At 38.7% G+C, this 18,671-nt stretch overlaps 2 protein-coding genes across 6 annotated transcripts in view; one reads left to right on the top strand and one right to left on the bottom strand.

The window, feature by feature from the left end:
• Positions 1 to 17,470, top strand: part of FILIP1L (filamin A interacting protein 1 like) — a 198,645-nt gene extending 181,175 nt beyond the window's left edge. For 4 of the 5 annotated variants that reach the window (XM_042866563.1, XM_042866565.1, XM_042866564.1 and 1 more), the window contains 3 exons: positions 1,751 to 4,502; positions 15,103 to 15,287; positions 16,541 to 17,470. In XM_042866563.1, the coding sequence (XP_042722497.1) occupies positions 1,751 to 4,502; positions 15,103 to 15,287; positions 16,541 to 16,631 (3,028 nt within the window). In that variant the 3' untranslated portion in view covers positions 16,632 to 17,470. The remainder of the gene's footprint in view (positions 1 to 1,750; positions 4,503 to 15,102; positions 15,288 to 16,540) is intronic. The other variant, XM_042866566.1, reaches the window with a different exon arrangement.
• CMSS1 (cms1 ribosomal small subunit homolog) overlaps positions 1 to 18,671 on the bottom strand; it is a 230,348-nt gene that overhangs the window by 209,582 nt on the left and 2,095 nt on the right. The window lies entirely within an intron of this gene.

Here is an 18,671-nt window from a genome sequence, read left to right as displayed (position 1 = left end):
AGGGTAGTACGGCTATGTTGTGGTTGGACTTGATGATCTTGAAGGTCTTTTCCAACCTGAGCAATTCTATGATTCTGTGATTAAACCACACAAGTCTGACGGACAGCTGCAGAATGGCAGGGGCTTCCTCTTTACATGCACAAAAGCTACCATGCTACCAAAGAGGATGTTGCTGAGGCAGGCCCAGAAATACATACCTCCAGTCAGTCAACAGCTAATAAAGAGCTGTGCTAAGGATGCCATTACCTAAGTTCTTCCTGAACTAAAAGGCTAGCTGCAACAGAAGCTTGTAAGTGGAAAGGTGTAAAGACTTCCTGCTTGGACATCACAACACTGACCAGGCACAAATGCAGAACAGGAACCTTATGCATCAGTACTTACTCTGGAGAGTCCTTATCATATATCCTTACCATCATCAGAAAGAGGAAAAACAAAAAAAAAAAAAAAAAAAAAAAGAATAAAAAGGAAAGAAAAAAAGCAAGGGGTTTCAGCTAATAAGTGCTTAAGCTGTGGAAGAACACTCTTGAAAGGCACTTCCTTCTCCTCCTTGCCACTCCATGCAATTCAATATATATCATATGAACAGCAGTGAAGCATGATAAAATTCTAAAGCTTCATTAGTTCAATCTAGGCTGTTAAGTACTTTATTGAATATCAGAACATACTAAACGTATAGATCAGCGATGGGAAAAATCTAATTGAAAGGAGGTGCTGCCGAACCTAATCCTGTCTCATATGCACTGTACAAGTACCTCCCTGACAAAGAAAAAAAATCTACAAAAGAACCTAATTATTATCTGAGATTTTTGGAGGTTTCTTGGAATTTTAAATGAACAAATGTGCAACCTAATCGCAGGCCTTGAACAATTTAAGTCTGTTGCATCTTGGTTAAGACAGCATTAATACAAATTTGTAAGCAATGATTTGGGAGAACCATTGTGAAAAATTTCAAGAGTCATAGAAAGTAGAGATGCACTTCATCTTCAAATTTTTAATATAAGACCAAACCCGAATCCAGCAGGGAGCAAGAAAATTTGGCCTTCTTATGTTCACAACCTACATTCCCATTTATCTCGACAGAAGATTTTTGGTGATATAATGTAATAGGGTCTGTATTTCCACAGAGGACAGACTCAGAGACATTGTTTGGTTTTTTGCTTTGATGCACTGTTCAGAAAGTGGCATTAGTCAGCGCATCTAATAGCCCAGTGTGGGTACATTTCCTTCACGTACTTTAACACTTCAACATTAAAGGTTTAATGATAAACATAATAAAAGATCAGGATGGTTTACAAGTCGCTTAAAGGTATTAGGAGGTTTATAAAGCTGTGAAGTATACCTGCCCTTGAGGGCTGCACTGATTTAATTTCTCAACCACTGTGATTACTGCATTTTCAAAATAACCTGCATGTACACACCTAGTCTCAGCAGACAGCAAAATCAGCATTGTTTCAGAGCAGAACAAACAGCTGCATTGTGCTGATTCCTGTCAAAAGCTAAAAATGTAATTAAAGATGCACAACTAAAGAAGTTTTTAAGTGTAAATGATAATTATTGAAGTGTCCACTATAAAAGAATTCTGAGTAGAAAAGCTAAGACTAGGGTCTTCCTTATGACACTACAAGGAGAGCTCTGCTTCTAGTTACAAATGAATGTTCATGCACATCTGGCAGATGTCATAATGTTTCAAGTGTGTTTTTAAATGCCCATTGAAATGGCTTCAAAATATTATATTATTTCCTCTCCCTAGACTGAAAAAGCTTCTTGAACAAGAAACAGCATATCAAGAAAAAAAAGAGAAGGAAAACAACAAGAAAATAGCTAAACTGAAAGAAGAATTGACTAAACTGAAATCCTTTGCTTTAATGGTTGTGGATGAACAACAAAGACTCACTGAGCAGTTGAATCAACAAAGTCAAAAAATTCAAGAGTTAACTACTTCTGCAGACCAAGCACATGAGAAACTCGCTTTTGCTGAAGCAAAAGCCCAAGAGCAAGAACAGAAAGCCAGCAGGCTGGAGGCTGAACTTCAAGTCCAAAACAGTAAGGTTTCCCAAGATCAAGAAGCAATGATGGCCAAACTAACCAATGAAGACAGCCAGAATCGTCAGCTCCGGTTAAAACTGAATGCACTCAGCAGGCAAATTGATGAGCTGGAAGAGACCAATAAATCTTTAAGAAAAGCAGAAGATGAACTGCAAGACCTAAGGGATAAGATAAATAAGGGAGAATATGGGAACTCCACTCTTATGTCTGAAGTGGAGGAATTAAGGAAACGACTGCTGGAGATGGAAGGAAAAGATGAAGAGCTCATAAAAATGGAAGATCAGTGCAGAGAACTTAATAAAAAGTTAGAAAAAGAAGCATCACAGAGCAAGAACCTTAAAGGGGAAGTTGACAAACTCAACAAAAGAATTATGGAGCTGGAGAAATTAGAGGATGCTTTCAACAAAAGCAAACAGGAATGCTACTCCCTGAAATGCAACCTAGAAAGGGAAAAAATGGTTACAAAGCAGTTGTCCCTTGAGCTGGAAGGCTTAAAAGCTAGGGTTGGAGAGCTCGAAGCAATTGAAAGCAAGTTAGAAAAAACCGAGTCCACACTCAAAGAAGATTTAACAAAGCTGAAGACTCTAACAGTGATGCTTGTGGATGAAAGAAAAGCTATGAGTGAAAAAATAAAGCAAACAGAAGAAAAACTGGAAGCTGCAACTTCTCAGCTCCAGGTGGAAAAAAATAAAGTGATGTCCATTACAGAAAAACTAATTGAGGAAAGTAAAAAGGCACTGAAATCAAAATCTGATGCAGAGGAAAAAGTGTCTAGTGTCACAAAAGAAAGAGATGAGCTGAAAAACAAACTCAAAGCAGAAGAGGAGAAAGGAAACGATCTTGCTTCCAAAGTAAACATTCTAAGAAAAAGACTTCAGTCACTGGAAGCTGTTGAAAAAGAATTTCTTAAAAATAAGCTTAAAGAGACTACTAAATCCAGCACTTCCTTGCAGCAGGAGAACAACAAAATCAAAGAGCTTTCTCAAGAAGTCGAGGGGCTTAAGCAGAAGCTGAAAGAAATGAAGGCCATAGAAGACGATCTTATGAAAACTGAAGATGAATTTGAGTCTTTAGAACGAAGATATGTCAATGAACGGGACAAAGCCAAGCTCCTGTCAGAGGAACTGGAGGCTGTGAAAATGGAAGTAGCTAGGTATAAACTATCAGAAAAGGCAGAGTCCAATCAAGAGCAGCGTCTTTTTAAGAAGCTCAAAGAAGAAGAAGCTAAATCAAGTCACCTTTCCAGAGAAGTAGATGCACTGAAAGAGAAAATTCATGAATACATGGCAACAGAAGACCTAATCTGTCACCTCCGAGGTGATCATACAGTCTTACAGAAGAAACTCACCCAACAAGAAAACAAGAACAGGGAGTTAGCAAGAGAAATGGAAAGCCTCACAAAAGAATTAGAGAGGTACAGACGTTTCAGTAAGAGCCTCAGACCTGGTGCTAATGGAAGGCGGATATCTGACTTGCAGGTTTTTTCTAAAGAAGTCCAGACAGATCCAGCTGACAACGAACCACCCGATTACAAAACCCTCATGCCTTTAGAGAGAGCAGTCATAAATGGGCAGCTGTATGAAGACAGTGATTATGAGGACAAGGACAGCAATGAGGAGGAACAATCAGTGGCTTTCAAAAGCAACTCATCCATCGGGAATGCCATGCATAAGAAATTATGGATCCCTTGGATGAAGTCCAAAGACCACCACCAGAATGGAAAGATTCATACAAAGCAAAATGGAAACTGTGCACAGACTGGAGACTTAGTGCTAAGCCATACACCTGGCCAACCTCTGCACATAAAAGTAACTCCAGACCATGGGCAGAACACAGCAACGCTCGAAATAACAAGTCCTACTACAGAAAGTCCTCACTCCTATACGAGCACAGCAGTTATACCTAACTGTGGCACTCCCAAGCAAAGAATAACTATTATTCAAAATGCCTCCTTCGCGCCTGTGAAGTCAAAAGCATCAGAAGGTTACATGAGCCCAGAGCAAGCCATTTCTCCCATTACTATGGCTGCTTTTGCAAGATCTCAGACTCCTGACTCATGTGGTTCCTTAACGCCTGAAAGAACAATGTCCCCATTGGCTTTACCAGGCTCAAGTTCTCAGGAACAAATGCTCTCCTCAGAGCCTTTGGAAATGGGAGCCAAGCATGCTGTTTTCAGAGTATCCCCAGACAGGCAGTCGTCATGGCAGTTTCAGAGATCTAACAGCACGGGATCAAGTGTAATAACTACTGAGGATAACAAAATCCACATCCACTTAGGAAGTCCTTACGTCCAAGCTCTCACCGGTACCAAGACCGTCAGCCCCTGTACCCCAGTGCAAGATAACAGAACTCCAGCACTAGCTAATGGAATACCCAGTAAACCCACCAATAAAATCACCAGCAGTATTACTATCACACCAACAGCCACTCCTCTCCCACGGCAATCACAAATTACAGTAAGTAATGTCTATAACTGACCCTCATCCATGCTGACACCCTTACCAGCAACCCATCCTGTTTTTCATCCCAGCAAGAATTATTTGGAACGGCCCTTTTCCTATGGGAGAGATCTGTGCATGAACTTTGCAACAGTATATGAAACTAACGTTAAGTTTTGCCTGCTTAGTGTTATCAAGTGTGCACTTACTGTATATCTTCTAATTGAAATACAGTTATGTAAAATATCTAGTCTTGCACTTGTATAAATGCATCTTTATGTATTTCCATTTTCAAAATAACTCACATTACTTTTGACTGCAACTTGCCTTGGTGAAATATTTTAACATTACAAAACCAGTAAATAATTGATTATTTTTATCATTGCTTGCAGAACATTTTTGGTTCCTTCGTGTGTGTGTGTGTTTGTATTTTATTTTATTTTTTGCATGTATGGAAGAATTTGAATTAAGCCATAATGTTGCCTGCTAACTTCAGAAAAGACTTGTTACCTTCCATTTCTTCTAAATTCCTCCTAGCTCTCTCATTTCAGATAATTATCATTATATCACACACACAATCAACAAAACATGTATTGTATCCTGTATCAGATTTATGATGCATAAATGATATGCTCCAGACCAAGACAACCACTTTTTTCTCCCCATCCTTTTATAAATCTCTTTTTATATCCTCATGTAAACCCTACTTCCCTCCCAAGAAGGCAAACATTTGTGGTTTTTTTTCCCCATACTACAGAAAAATTGCTATCACTTAAGTACACTGTAAAACAATTAACATGTAAAACAATTAACAGAAACACATTTCTAAGTTGTTAATTCAGAATGCATTCCCATACAACACTCAAATTTCATATAAGCTCTTCATTATCACTCCAATGTGCTATATAAATACACTGAAGGAGAAACAAGATTAGCACTTCTGGCCCACCATCATATTTTTCACATAATAGGCAGAGGAAGCTCGACTAAAGCAATAAGTAGCACTAGACCACCTCTCTGAACACACAGGTCTCTAGGACTAGGGTAAATTGCAGTACCATACAGCACAGACAAAACAGGTTAAGATATTTCAGTGATGGATATGGAATCAGCACCTGACGAAAGGACAGAAACTTAAACAATGCTGCCTCAGTTTACATGTGGGCCAAACAGCAAATTGTAGCCTCCCAGAAAATACTGCAAGTAGTAGACCAGCTTCATACTGAACGTAAGTCAAGCCAAAAGATCTGAAATTCACTTTCAGATCACAGATTACAAAAGCTGTCTTAAAAAAAAAAGGGAATTTGGAAAGGCAGGCACTTCTTTAGAATAAGAAGCTAAGTAACTTACATCCGGGGGGGTGGGAGGATTGGAATTAAAATAAAATCTCCTTATCAACAAGGAAGTTTGCACGTAAGGACAAAGTTCCTATTCATTTCTTCACTAAACCTGTATCATTATTCTGCTTACATTATCTGGAGTTCAAGAAATAATAATCGCATCTGCAGTATAATTTAGCAGCTGATTCAGCAAAGGACTTTGGCACACACTTTAACAAAGGGACTTTTATGGGACAGGAACCCAAATGGTTACAGCTGTAGGTAATAGCTTATATTTAAAGGAATAGCTTCTATTGAAAAGCAAAACCCACCACCCATACACATTTCTTCTAGGTAAAATCAGCAATAGGAAGGAAAATTATTAAGTTAAAGATTTTGTGTTTGGAACTCAATGTAGCAAACGTACTTTGAGGTCCCTTGGTGACCTGTGAGGTCCCATCCAACCTAAGCCACTCTGTGACTGTGATTCTATAGCTGAGCAGTGGAAACTTTAAGGTCAAAATATGGGATGGTTTAAGTCTAGCTTAATGTCATGAATAGCTTCAAGAACTGCTGTATCAGGTTATCAGGCTTCATAAGAGGTCCTTCACACTAGATTTGTTTTAGTTTATTATCACTGACTCGAAAGTGAGATTTGATTAAGACCTGGGTCAGAAGAAATGAATGGTCTCACCCTGCAAAGCAGACTGCAAGTTGGCTCCCACCAACTTCAGCAGAAGTTACAAGTCGAGACAGTAGCTAGCACTTAGGCAAGTCAAGATTCTAACTTGATTTTTATAACAAATTTACCATAACTGTGCCAATTACATAAACAAGTAACTTTCTTGCATTCAGCTTACACATTATTAACTGAAAGGCTCATCCAGAATTAAAAAGCAGAAGCAGTCCATTCAGAGCGCATTCTATGCACGTCTAGAATTTGGAATACTGCATGTTCTGTTGATTGATACCCAAGATCTCTGCAGGGGCATGTTATAAGCATGGTACTGAGTAACTGTGCCTGAAGTACATACTTGACAGCATACTAATGGATGCCAGATTCTCTACAAATTAAAGGATAAACAACTGTCCTTCAGAAACACTAGCATTTTCTTCAATCGGACTTTAAAGCCATGTGGAAAAAATATTTCCCTTTATAGCCATGTTCAAATTGTACAGAAATGTGTTATTAACTACCTGCCCATCTATTCCAATGTCTTTGAAAGACAGCACAAAACAGGGCATAATAGCAACAAGCATACTTAGACCTTTGGGCAATTCCCAAGCTATTATGAATAAGGATTTCATAGTCTAAAGCTAAGTTTTCAGTACAAAGCCTAAGCCAAAGTTCACAACACTTACAAGTTTAATCATTAAATGGGACAGTACTTCTGCTCCTGTCTCAGTATTTCTACTGGTGGTGGTTTACCAGTAACTGTCCAATTAACAAAACACAGAGGAAGTAGTCACTCATTACCATTAATTCCCAAATAAGATATACTGATATTATATGTAAGTGAACCTACTACATTTCCTCAAAAGCATGCCTTGATTAAGGGCACTGATTATATCCCTCCATTAATTAAATAATCTACATACAGACCTCAACTGACTTCACACGGGAATTTTTGTCACAGATTTTCAACACATGAAAAACACAGTTATTATTGTGCCTAATAATTTTAATTGCAGAATAAAACCTGTTCAATCCATTCAAATTCCCAGTATCTTTTCAAAATATATAGCAGAGAAGCACATTTGCTCAGATGTACTTCTTGAGAGCAGAAACTTACACTGAATAAAAATAATCTAGCTCTATTTTCATCATAAGAAGAGAAAGCATAGCTTAGTGAAACTGCAAGTGTTTACAAATTTACATCAAGTTGTTCAGATCAGCACTCCGTATTTCAGATGATTTCTTTTTACTGAAGGGGAATATTCACCTGCTTGCTTAGCAGGCAAAGAGAAAACAGAGCAAGGGAAAAATTACATGACCTGTCTGAAAAATGATTTAAACACTTTGAATAAAAACACCAAGCATAACTGTATTACATTTCAACCAAGCAAGGCAGTTTTTCCAGGATTCAGATGCATTCAAGTGGTAAGTACTGCTGTTTTAGTATTGGAAGATGAGACACTTTAGTTTTCGGTGTTTTCCCAAAAGCCTAAAATTTGACAGATACTTACAACAGTAATATAAATAAATATTAATGGAAAATACGGTCGCAAAGAAAGAAATCCAAACCACTAAATAGGGTATATCTGAGGGATTAAACTGTGAAATGGAGCATTAGAACAGTTTTCAGCAGACCATAGTATCAACCCATCCCCTTTTCCAAAACAGCATGCAGACATCTCCTCTCAGATCTACAAATCTGCTCTCTCCACTGGATGTCACGTTAAGTCCTCAGAAACAGAAAGGAAAAATTAAATCATAAAGGAAATGGCAGAAATTACCAGCCTGCTTTCTCTTTTCAGTTTTCGTTCTGTAAGCAAGCAAAGGAATACAAGTAAAGGCAGCATCAACAATTCAGTACTCAGCATTTCTGAGTCACTATGTTTACGTGACAAAATATTTCCTTTGAAATATTTATAATTTTTTGTCACAAAAGGGAGGACAGATGAGGGATGGGAGGGGAAGGAAGGAAAAGAATAACAAAGAAACTAAGAGCCAATAATGGTACTGCGAGCAGAGTGCCCATCCATCAACTGAAAGGTATCTCAAGTTTAAGAAAAGAATCCCTTCCTCCAGTTGCTAATTCATGAATATAATTGAGAAAAAAATATGGGACTAGCCAGCTAATCTCCCTATTTCAAAGTGCTGTAGATAACATCAACATGGTACCTGGGGACCGAATGCAAGGCTGTAAGAAGAAAAAAAGAACTCTATGTATGGATCTCATAAAGGCCTAGAAAACATGCTTCCCATGCTAAGGAAAAAAATAATAAAAAGCAGAATTATAAAGTATTACTTTTTAATTAAGGCTGAATGGATTCTGCAGGGTTAGGTGATAGAAATGGAGTAGCCATTTTCCCAGGGACTTTATGTTTAGGGACTGCTACTGATACAGGCAAAAGAGTAACTGGCAACTGCCTGATCTCCAGGCATAAGTGAAGACTACCACACATTATGTTAACAAGGAACAGAAGAGGAAAACATCTTATTTTCAGTTCAGACACAGCACGAGTGGGTGCATAAAGGCATCTCAAAATTAGCACCAAGCAATCTAAGCGGGAAAGTGCTCAAGAAAAAGGCTTTCCTTAAAAGTTTAAAATGAATGAAGTGTTTCCACAAACCTGCGGCCAGCAGCCCCCTGCTGTGGCCAAATTCTGTCTGGCAGCCCATCATCAAGTGTCCCTCAATTGTGTGGGCATCCAGAAAGCCTCAACTATCAGAGCTGCCAACTGCACTTGACTGTCCCCAGACTACTAAGGTAAGCACTCTTGTCAAGCACATTTTGAGTGCAGCAGGATAAGCCTGTTTCAGTCAGGGACTCTCCATTCTGTAGGCACTGGCCTGACATAACAGGGTCTTCATACAAGGACAGGCAAGAGAAGCTACTTCCCCTCTTTATCCCTACTACAGGGTACTGTCCACTCCAGTTTCGTTGACATTACTGTACATGCAGTAGCACTATAAGACCAAAAAACAAACCTGGATTCAAACAAACAAAAAGAAGGGTTAATTTCATAGCACAGCTCAAATAAGCAGCTGTGTCAGTAAAACTGCTGGGACAAGTAACGAAAGACGAGTCCTCTTAATACTGAAATTGCTGCTGAAGCACTGGCCTTATCTCCTAAGATATTGCCGTGAATGTCTGCAGAGATGCAATCTAGCACATAAATACATCATAAAGCACTCCAAATGTACAACCACCATTCAACAGTCCTACTAGCAGCCTTCTGGAGTAAAGAAATGATTCTCACTTTACAGCTGAGAGAAGAAAAAAATAGGGGAGAAATTAACTGACTTGTATACAGGCATAGCAAGGCAGCTCCAGTCATGACTAAAACCCAGAATTTCTTGCCTTGAATGTCTCACACTGAAGCCCTTATAGGTGATGTTTTATCCCACATCAAATCAAATGGGGACAAATGTAGGGGTTTTTTTGTATGTGAGTAGTATATATAAAGATTTGTGATTAGACATATTAATTACATATTAAATGTATATTCATCATAACAATGTAATTAGCATATAATATAAAATAATTATATAATTAAATATGTCTATGTATAAAATATGTAGCTAGTTTAATTACACAATTACTTATATATTAATTGCATAGTAAAATATATCTCTGTATGTAAAAATGGAACTCTTATTAACACATCGTTAAATGTGACCTTCACAGAGAAAAACAGCCTGCTCCCAAACAGAAAAAAGGCCCCGATGATAAAAATCATAAAGTTCTTTTTCCTCCTCCAGTCAGAGTATTCTTGGACACGACCTGGTTACCTCTTACCTCTGTAAACTTCTTCAACATATGTAATATGTTGAAAACGATATGTAATATGAGGAAAAGATATATTCAGAGCTTTTCAGCTGACAATTTTAATACTGAGAATGCTTTCATGTTAAAAAGTGTCCATAGGCGTGAGTTCAATTCTATTCACCTTTGAGAGGTGGATATTTACGAAGGTACAAACACATCCCTCCCTAGATGCCCACTATCCATACAGAATGAGACTCAATGTCAAGACTTCTACTCCACGAATGGCAGCAGTGATTTAAACCAAGTGAATTGATGATCTGATAAACATTTGTAAAATAACTTATTGTAGAACTACGCTACCTTTCAAGCACTAGCTCTGAAGTGTCAGCACTGCCCTCACCTGGACAGAATTAATATTGCATGGTGCCCTGTAGCCCAAAAAGGACGCACTCTTTCTTCTCGGGGATGGTCAGTGTCCCAGTAGGGCACCTGAGCGCCCTTCTCATTCAAGAGGCATTCCATCTCAGTAAGTAAAGGGCAGGTTGCACTGCCTTGTGGGCCCAGGCCAGTCCTTCCCCTAGGAGAAATGACCCTCAACACAAACTCACCTTTCCCTGTGTCTTGCTACCTGTCTATTAAAAAAATGAGCCTTTAACTACCTTACATTTCAAGATTATCACATTTCCCAGTGAAGATGTCCCAAAAGAACGAGGCACATGGCAGAACTTTGGTAATTAGGAATTCAAATTTTGTCCCCGACTCTGTCAAACACTTTTTCTTTTCCCCATTGTCAGAAAGTAGATGTAAGCTTGGGCGTTCAGCAAACAACGCCATGGTGGCACACGAGTACAGTTCATCATGTATGTTATTTCTAATTTTAATATAAGAGTTTCTGTCAAATACTTCATGTTATTGAAATCACAGGTACTGTAATAGGCCTACCATCAGCAAACAGTAGAAATCAGAAAACTGAGCACAGAAAGGACCTTGGGACATTTTTCTGCCTCTTTTCCTGTTACACTTTGACCTAAACCCTTCCAAATGCCTGGCTCCTCCTGTTCTAAAACCCCTGCAATGATAATTTCTCAGTTACCTCAGGAATCTGTAACAGGACTGAAGCTTTCTTGCCACTAAAACTCCTGCTAATTTGTAAGCTGAATTCCCTTTGCTGAAATTGATATCCAGTTTTTGTTACCAATCCTCCCACTGGAATTGGAGAACTACATTCCCAGCAGCAGCCGTTCACATATTAGAAAACAATTAACATATCTTTCTTCACTTCTGTTTTCTCCAGGTTAAACAAACCCAATCGCTTTCCTGCCTAATAGCTCAAGTACTACAGCTATACAGATCAGTAATTATTTCCCCACTGCACAGCTACTTAGAATGGTGTGTATGTTTCTGAAAATGCAATGCCCCAAGCCAGACAGCGACTGACTCAGACTCTGGCTGAGGTCTTACCGATATTAATAAGGACTACTAATCCTGCTCCTTCCAACACATTTGAATATAGTCATGCACATAGACAAGTTGCACAAAAGGAAATACAGAGCAACTGAGAAATTTCCCACTGGATCCCTAGACGATGGATGCCAGGACATAGTAAAAGAAAAAGAAATACTCAAATGCCCTGCACAGCTCAAGAGGCCCAACTGAAAATTTCAGCCTAAAACATCTTGCATGGACACCAGAGGGAATATTTAGTTTTGCCACTCAATCTTAATGCATCCTCACTTGCAGACCTGGCTTATGTTCTGACTGCATTCAGTCATCCAGGAAAAAGCTGCAGCCTGGCAAGCAGCATGCTCTTGCATGTGCAGACATCTGGTTTCTTTGTAAGGGCTTTAGCACCATCCCCTGGCCGCTTTCATTGAAGCTGCAAATGATTCTTTTTACTGCTCAAATTCCTTAAACTAAAAAGATTAAGGAGTGAGAGAGAACCGGATCTGAAGTTATTTCTCCTAGATAAAGTTCTACAATGACACTAGAAACCTACAGCACAAGTGCGACGCACACTCTTCTATTCAAATGAATACAGTTTGAACAACAAGCGACGCGTGCACCGCACTTCCAGAGCGAAAAGAGATTAGGACCAAAGGCAAAACTACTTGAGCAGCACATAAACAGGTGTATTTGCCCTCCCTGACACCTGCACACACGCCTGCCTTAGCCCTCTCCCCAGAAAACCAGCACTGCATTGTGGCAGAAGTCCTGGTACTGATCAGCTGCCTCTGTGCCCAGCAGTTTTCTCATACCTTAGATCATTGCTTTAACTACTTGTTTGATACTTTTTGCATCCAACACCTAAAATTAATATAATTATGTTACTTTTGCAGATAGACATGCTCCATTGCTGGCTCATTTCAAAAGCATGACTAGTTTTATATCTTTACTGTTGTTGTAACTATTTGCCCGCATTTGCATCAGTGCATTTACAGACATTGAAATAAAGGAAAACCACACAACTGCTAAAATCTCATTAGGTAGCTCCTGAGAAACATTTAATTTCTAGGAATGTCTTGAGAGCACTGATGGAAATGGAAAAGGCAATATAAAAGGCAGTTCAGCCTGGTTTTTGAAGGATAAATGTCATATTCCTTCTTCCATCACTTAGAAAGACAGCAAATATAAGAACTGCTTCACAAATGAGAACTCAAGGAGCTATAACTTAACAGCAATCACAAACATGAAGCTGGCAAATTCAGGAAACAAGTGGGTAGCAATGAAGAATTGGATAGACAGAAAACCATTCCTTTTGATGGAAGAAATGAATTGGTAATAAGGGTTGAAAAGATTTGAGGACATTTTTGGTGTGCACACAGACTACCCATAAACAGATAAGAGCTAAATATCAAACTGAAAAGACCACCAATATCTTTTTTAAGAGATGAAAGAGGAGGGAGAGAGCTAGGTGAATAGTTTGTTAAATCCCTGCCTATAACAGAAATCACTGTGATTTATCAAGTTTGTGATACAGTCAAATACAGTCCAATTGCAGAAGTGCATGTTTAGTTATCCTAACATAGACACTTAACATTGGTATAATTCATTTACATGTGGAAAAAAAATTGTGTTTTTTCCCTTTCATAATAACAACCTGAGTGATAAAATTATTTGTCAAATGCACATCCTTTTTTAATTCAGCATTTAATCAAGTTTCAGTTCAGCTACAGTAAAATAATGATGCATCACATACCTACAAACTTTGCTGCCACCTAGAGGTAAAATCTTTCAAAGACCACAAAGCAAAGCAAAACTCATTTCCTTTCTCATTTTCAAGGCCACTTCTCAATGTACAGATAGAAGCTACAAATAAATACTTTCTAATTTCAAGAAGAAAAATATAAAACAAGTCACACACTGTTAGACATAGCATCCATCTATCTCAACGTCAGCAGTGACCAGCAGTAAATGCTTACCAAAAAAAGCTTGTGTATCAAGCAAGCAGAGCGACAAGTCCAGCTTCTAGCAGTCTAAAACTTAGGGCTCTCCTCAGCTGAAACCTGCATCGCATCTTTATTTTTCAGCAGTCCCTGATGGACTTCATGAATCATTCTAATCTCTCTCCAAAGAAATTTATGTGATCATCTTATCTGCCTGTGCCAATGCATGTTTTTCATTAGCAAGGAAAAAAACACTCCTTCTCATCTTTTACCTGTCTTTTGACAGCTTCTGTGTATGCCCTCTCACGTACGTCATTTGAAAGAGCAAATTCCCCCATTCACCATCCATGGACTAGGAATAATGCTAGAATTTTGTGTTGGTTTTTCTCTCTACAGCCTATTTTCTAAACATAAGTTTCAGTATATGTTACCACTCTTTACACAGAAAGCATTACATAACTAATCATCCTTGCTATCTTCCTCTGCATCCTTTTATACCCAATTCTGAGCCAGTTCAAACAATTTCTGACTGGTTCAGACCTCAGAATTCCAGTTCCCTACTGGGGTTGGATATCAGGTTGGATGCTAGGAAAAATCTTAGAAAGAGTGATGAGACATTGGTGCATGCTGCCCAGGGAGGTGGTGGAGTCACCGTCCCTGGAGGCGTTCAATAACTGAGTAGATGTGGCACTGAGGGATGTGGTTAGTGGGCATGGTGGGGGTGGTTTGATGGTTGGACTAGACGATCTTAAAGATCTTTTCCAGCCTTAATGGTTCCATGAATCTTTTTTCCCTGATTTATGATCCATTAAGCAAATGTACAAAGTGCAAACTTCTCCCAAGTTCCTCCATACTGAAAAAATACATGCAAAAATTTAATGTTGGCTTTTCCACTACTGCTTTATCCTTTTGAGAACTTGTATCATATACAGTTATCTGCAGCCAAGTCGTAGGCTCTTAAAACGATACACTCCAAAAATATTTATTCCATGTATAATTGATTCTGGATGGAGAGTTCCCTCCTACAAATACATTCACTTTGTGTACACTGCAGTCACTCTCAAAGAATGGGTTTCTCACATACAAGCTAAGTCTTTTCTGCTACTCAGGACTCAATCATGTCCTGCTTCTGCACATAGAAATTCTCTGATTACTCACCCAGAGAAGTCAGAGTTCACAGCCTTTGAATGCCATGCCATCACTTAGCCCAAAGGGCTGCTGTCCTAGTCAGAGGCCTGACAGAAAAACTATTAATAGGCAGAGAACTTCCAACCATTTGGATTCTTTGGTATTTACCAAACAAGCAGGTGAGTTATATGCAGTGTTACACTCTCATTACCAATGAGGGTAAGGAAGTTTGGGCAGACAGTTCTAAGTGAGAGCAACATGTTTAATTATACGGAGTGGAAAAGAACAGTGAAGTGCTAAACATACAACCAACCTCTCCTCCTAACATGACCTTTTGTTTGTTTGTTTCAAGATTACTGATGCGTTCCGTCAATCAGTTCCAACTCGGATCCCCAAACCAAAGCCAACAAATGCAACTAAACTACCTGTCAGAATTCCTGCTGGACATCACAACAAGCCACTTCAAGACAGCAGTTCTGGAAAGCTACATATTATAAGGACTGTGTCTAAAGCCTGCCTTCACAGTGGAGGGAGAAGGTAAATCATCTTCTACAATCTATGACATGGGTTTAAGCAATCTGAACCTCAACAGCAGTTATTTGCACTGGGGAGAAGTCTGAAACCTTCCGCATGGTCAGTAGGTTAACGGCCACCAATTATAGGAGACCAAGAGACAGCCAGATTTTTAAGAGACACAGGTAACTGCATGTCTGTAAGGACCAAGGTCTGCTCTCATTTTTCTGGCATAATTCCAGAATTTGTCCTTTGCAGTGGAGAAACAATTGAGATACAAATCAGTTTTGACACATTCCATAAACAGCAACACCAATGTTGTCTCTACAGACGTGTGCAGTGAACTACATGAAACAGGGCTGAACAAGGGAATGTTTCATTTTCAGTCAGTCTACGAAAGAAGTGTTTCAATCTGGGTGTTTTACCTTAACTAGCAAAAGACAAAATGATGAGAGGGATAGAAAAAAATTGACTTTCATAATGCTTAGAGCTTCAAAAAGTTGTTGTGTAAAACATCACTTAGGAAGCATAACCTGCAGATGAACAATTCTCTCCTCAGCGAGTTGATTCACCCCACTTGCATGCATGCAGATGTTACCTTTAGAAAACAGTTGCAAAATTGAGATTGACATTACTTGTATTAGTTATTTTAACTGTCATCCTTTTATTTAGACTACAGTATTTAGTTTTGAGTTCACTTAAACAGTATTTATTGGAACTGATCAAAATTTGTGTCAAGTGTAACAATACTTATGAGTTTAAAGAAGTGCAACTGTGTTATTTCGGTCCTCTGCAATTCTGCCCCTCCCTTTCAATTGCCCACTATCATGGAAAATGGACAGCTGCAGTCATATCTTCTAGTGAAGTTTTTTTTTTAATCAAATTAATTATTTGCACAAGTAGATCTTGCTCACCCATGAAAGAATTTGCCTTTTTTTTTTTGTTTGTTTGTTTTCTTAATGTATACCCTCTATAAAAGACTTACAATTTAATCAAATTTACTTCCAGGAGAGGTAAACAAAACAAATCAAACGCTAGAAGAGGCTCCACATCTGCTCTTTGTTTTTAGTTGTCTGCAAAATAGCAATTGCTGCTCTAATAACAAAATTCCTGACTGTTTTATTGTAGAAAGTTAAAACTAACAAGATACTATTACTGCAAGTAACTCTCCCACAGGAAATCCATAATGCCAACTAACCCGAGTTACTGTTGTAGAATATAAAACTTAATTTATTTCCCTGGTATTAATGTCTCCCTCATTCTTCTTCCCCTAACAGAGTGCATTCCAACAGTCTAAATGGCTCAACTGATAATTTGTGGGAAAGCTCCTTTCACATAGGTCTTTCTTTAAGAACTGCCAAATCTTAATTCCTAAATAAAGCAAAAGCTAGTGGTGATCGCAACATCACAGCCAGAATTGGGACCGTTTTGCTGAAGCAAAGACAGATTTTGATGCGTTCGGTTACCCAATTTGTTTCCCTTTTATTTCACAGCTAAAAGTTTAACTTAGCCACTGAGCCAGTACAACACATTAGCACTCCTGCGGGACTATTTTTGCAAACCCACAACAGAAATCTATGCCTCCCTCAACAGCCTCACAAGAACATCTCAATGGGTAGTTAAAAAGTGAAGGTTTCAAAAGATCAGCCCACCGAAACCTTACTTCAGCATGTGCCTTACAAGACACATTTTGGCAAAGAAGAAACCGAGAAAAGACTCTTCTACATTAGAAAGAGAAGCACTCCAATTTAATTCACTAAATCTACAGCTAACAGTAAAGTTCTGAAGCTACAAGTGACACGTGCTCAGGTCCAAATAAAGCTCATAGAAGCACCCCGTGATATGTTCTGCAAGACGCGGAACAAGTGTGCACAACGCAAAGAAGCAAAATGATTTCCAAAAAGCAGCTGTCAGCCTGGCATGCTCATCAGACAGATGTGAAAAGGAGCATCAGCACAAAAACAGCTTTCATCAGAAGGGACAGCAACTGATGGATGAGCCAAAGGAAAGAGAGAAAACTCTCCATACACAGGTCAGCTCGCCAACAGATCCCAGCTCTGATAATGCAACAAAACTCTTAATAATTGAGCTACAGTGAACAGTCCACTTCTCACTAGTTGCAAAGCCCACATAACAAACTGATGCCATTTGGCACCCCTTATTACCAGCTTACAAACAGAAAATAAAAACGTATGGGCAAAAAAAAATGAATTCCCACAACAACATCCTTTGCTTTACAGCATACGAACGGCCCCACAAGTACTGTCAGATCATCATCTACAGTACAGTATTATACTTCATACCTGTTTTTATTGCTGGTGTAAAAGAGTTTCCCTGCCTTTTGCTCTAACTTGGGATGACACAATTTATTTCAACTTATAAGGGACATGATCCACACAGCTTTTTCTTTAAGGATGTAAAAGAACTGACAAGGACAGATACTACAGTCTTACGGATAAAGGAAGACAAGGAAAGCACAGAGAATGAAAGACAAGGAGTGGTAACAGAAAAAGAGGTAACTGGAAGAATTTCTGGAAAACAAAAGCCTGTCCCCCCCTCCCTCAACCTGCCCAAAGATGCAGCACACCCATAACAGGCAAGAGAGACATTGCAATGCTGTCAGAAGTGCTCTTCCTGTTCATGGAGAGAAAAAGGAAACAGCTGATGTCTTACACCAGTGCTAAACAAACTCCTCAGTATTCCTTAATCTCTCCTTCTAGTTCTGAGTACAACACAAAAATGGTATTCAGTATTGCACATAGCTGTGGCATGAACTGGTAAAACGGAAGGAAGGAAGGCCTGAAGTTATATGACTTGGGACGCATGTAACACTAAGCAAAACTAATAAATAGCCAAAAATCTCTGGCCACCCTCTTCACATCTCTGACAGTAAAAAGTATGCTGAAGAAGTTACTGAGCAAGATGTTTTAGTTTTTGTCTTGTGGCAAGGTAAATAGATAGCTAATCCTTTAATGTCCCAAAAGTGAGAGTAAATACCTTCAATTTTTAATACAGACTCTAAACTAATGGTTTCTAATGATGTGGTTAAAATCAGATTAGGAATTACTCATACATTTATCTATTAGGATATGTGTTCTGTACTTGCATCCCCTTCTAGCGGGTCTAAACACTTCTTATACGCTACTTCTTAGAAGTAGTGTCTTCTGAGTACAAGTTGCTAAAATGGAAGACACTTATGAGGGCTGAGATATTAGGATGAATACTTCATTGGCCAGTTTTTATTCTAGGGCTAGATGTAAGGGACTTGGCACAAGGTAGGTATTTAAAGAATATATTTTTTTTTCCTGCTTTCTACCCATCATTATGGCAGAGATGCTTTTTAAAATACATCAGCAATTAAAGTCAGATGGTTTTTTAAACAAACTATGTATTTCACAGAAATAAACA

The sequence above is a fragment of the Lagopus leucura genome, unplaced genomic scaffold (assembly GCF_019238085.1).
Source record: "Lagopus leucura isolate 7727_CA_CO unplaced genomic scaffold, USGS_WTPT01 Super-Scaffold_100001, whole genome shotgun sequence".
NCBI lineage: Eukaryota > Metazoa > Chordata > Aves > Galliformes > Phasianidae > Lagopus > Lagopus leucura.
The sequence above is the reverse complement of the archived record's forward strand: the minus strand, read 5'-3'. Positions and strand labels throughout refer to the sequence as shown.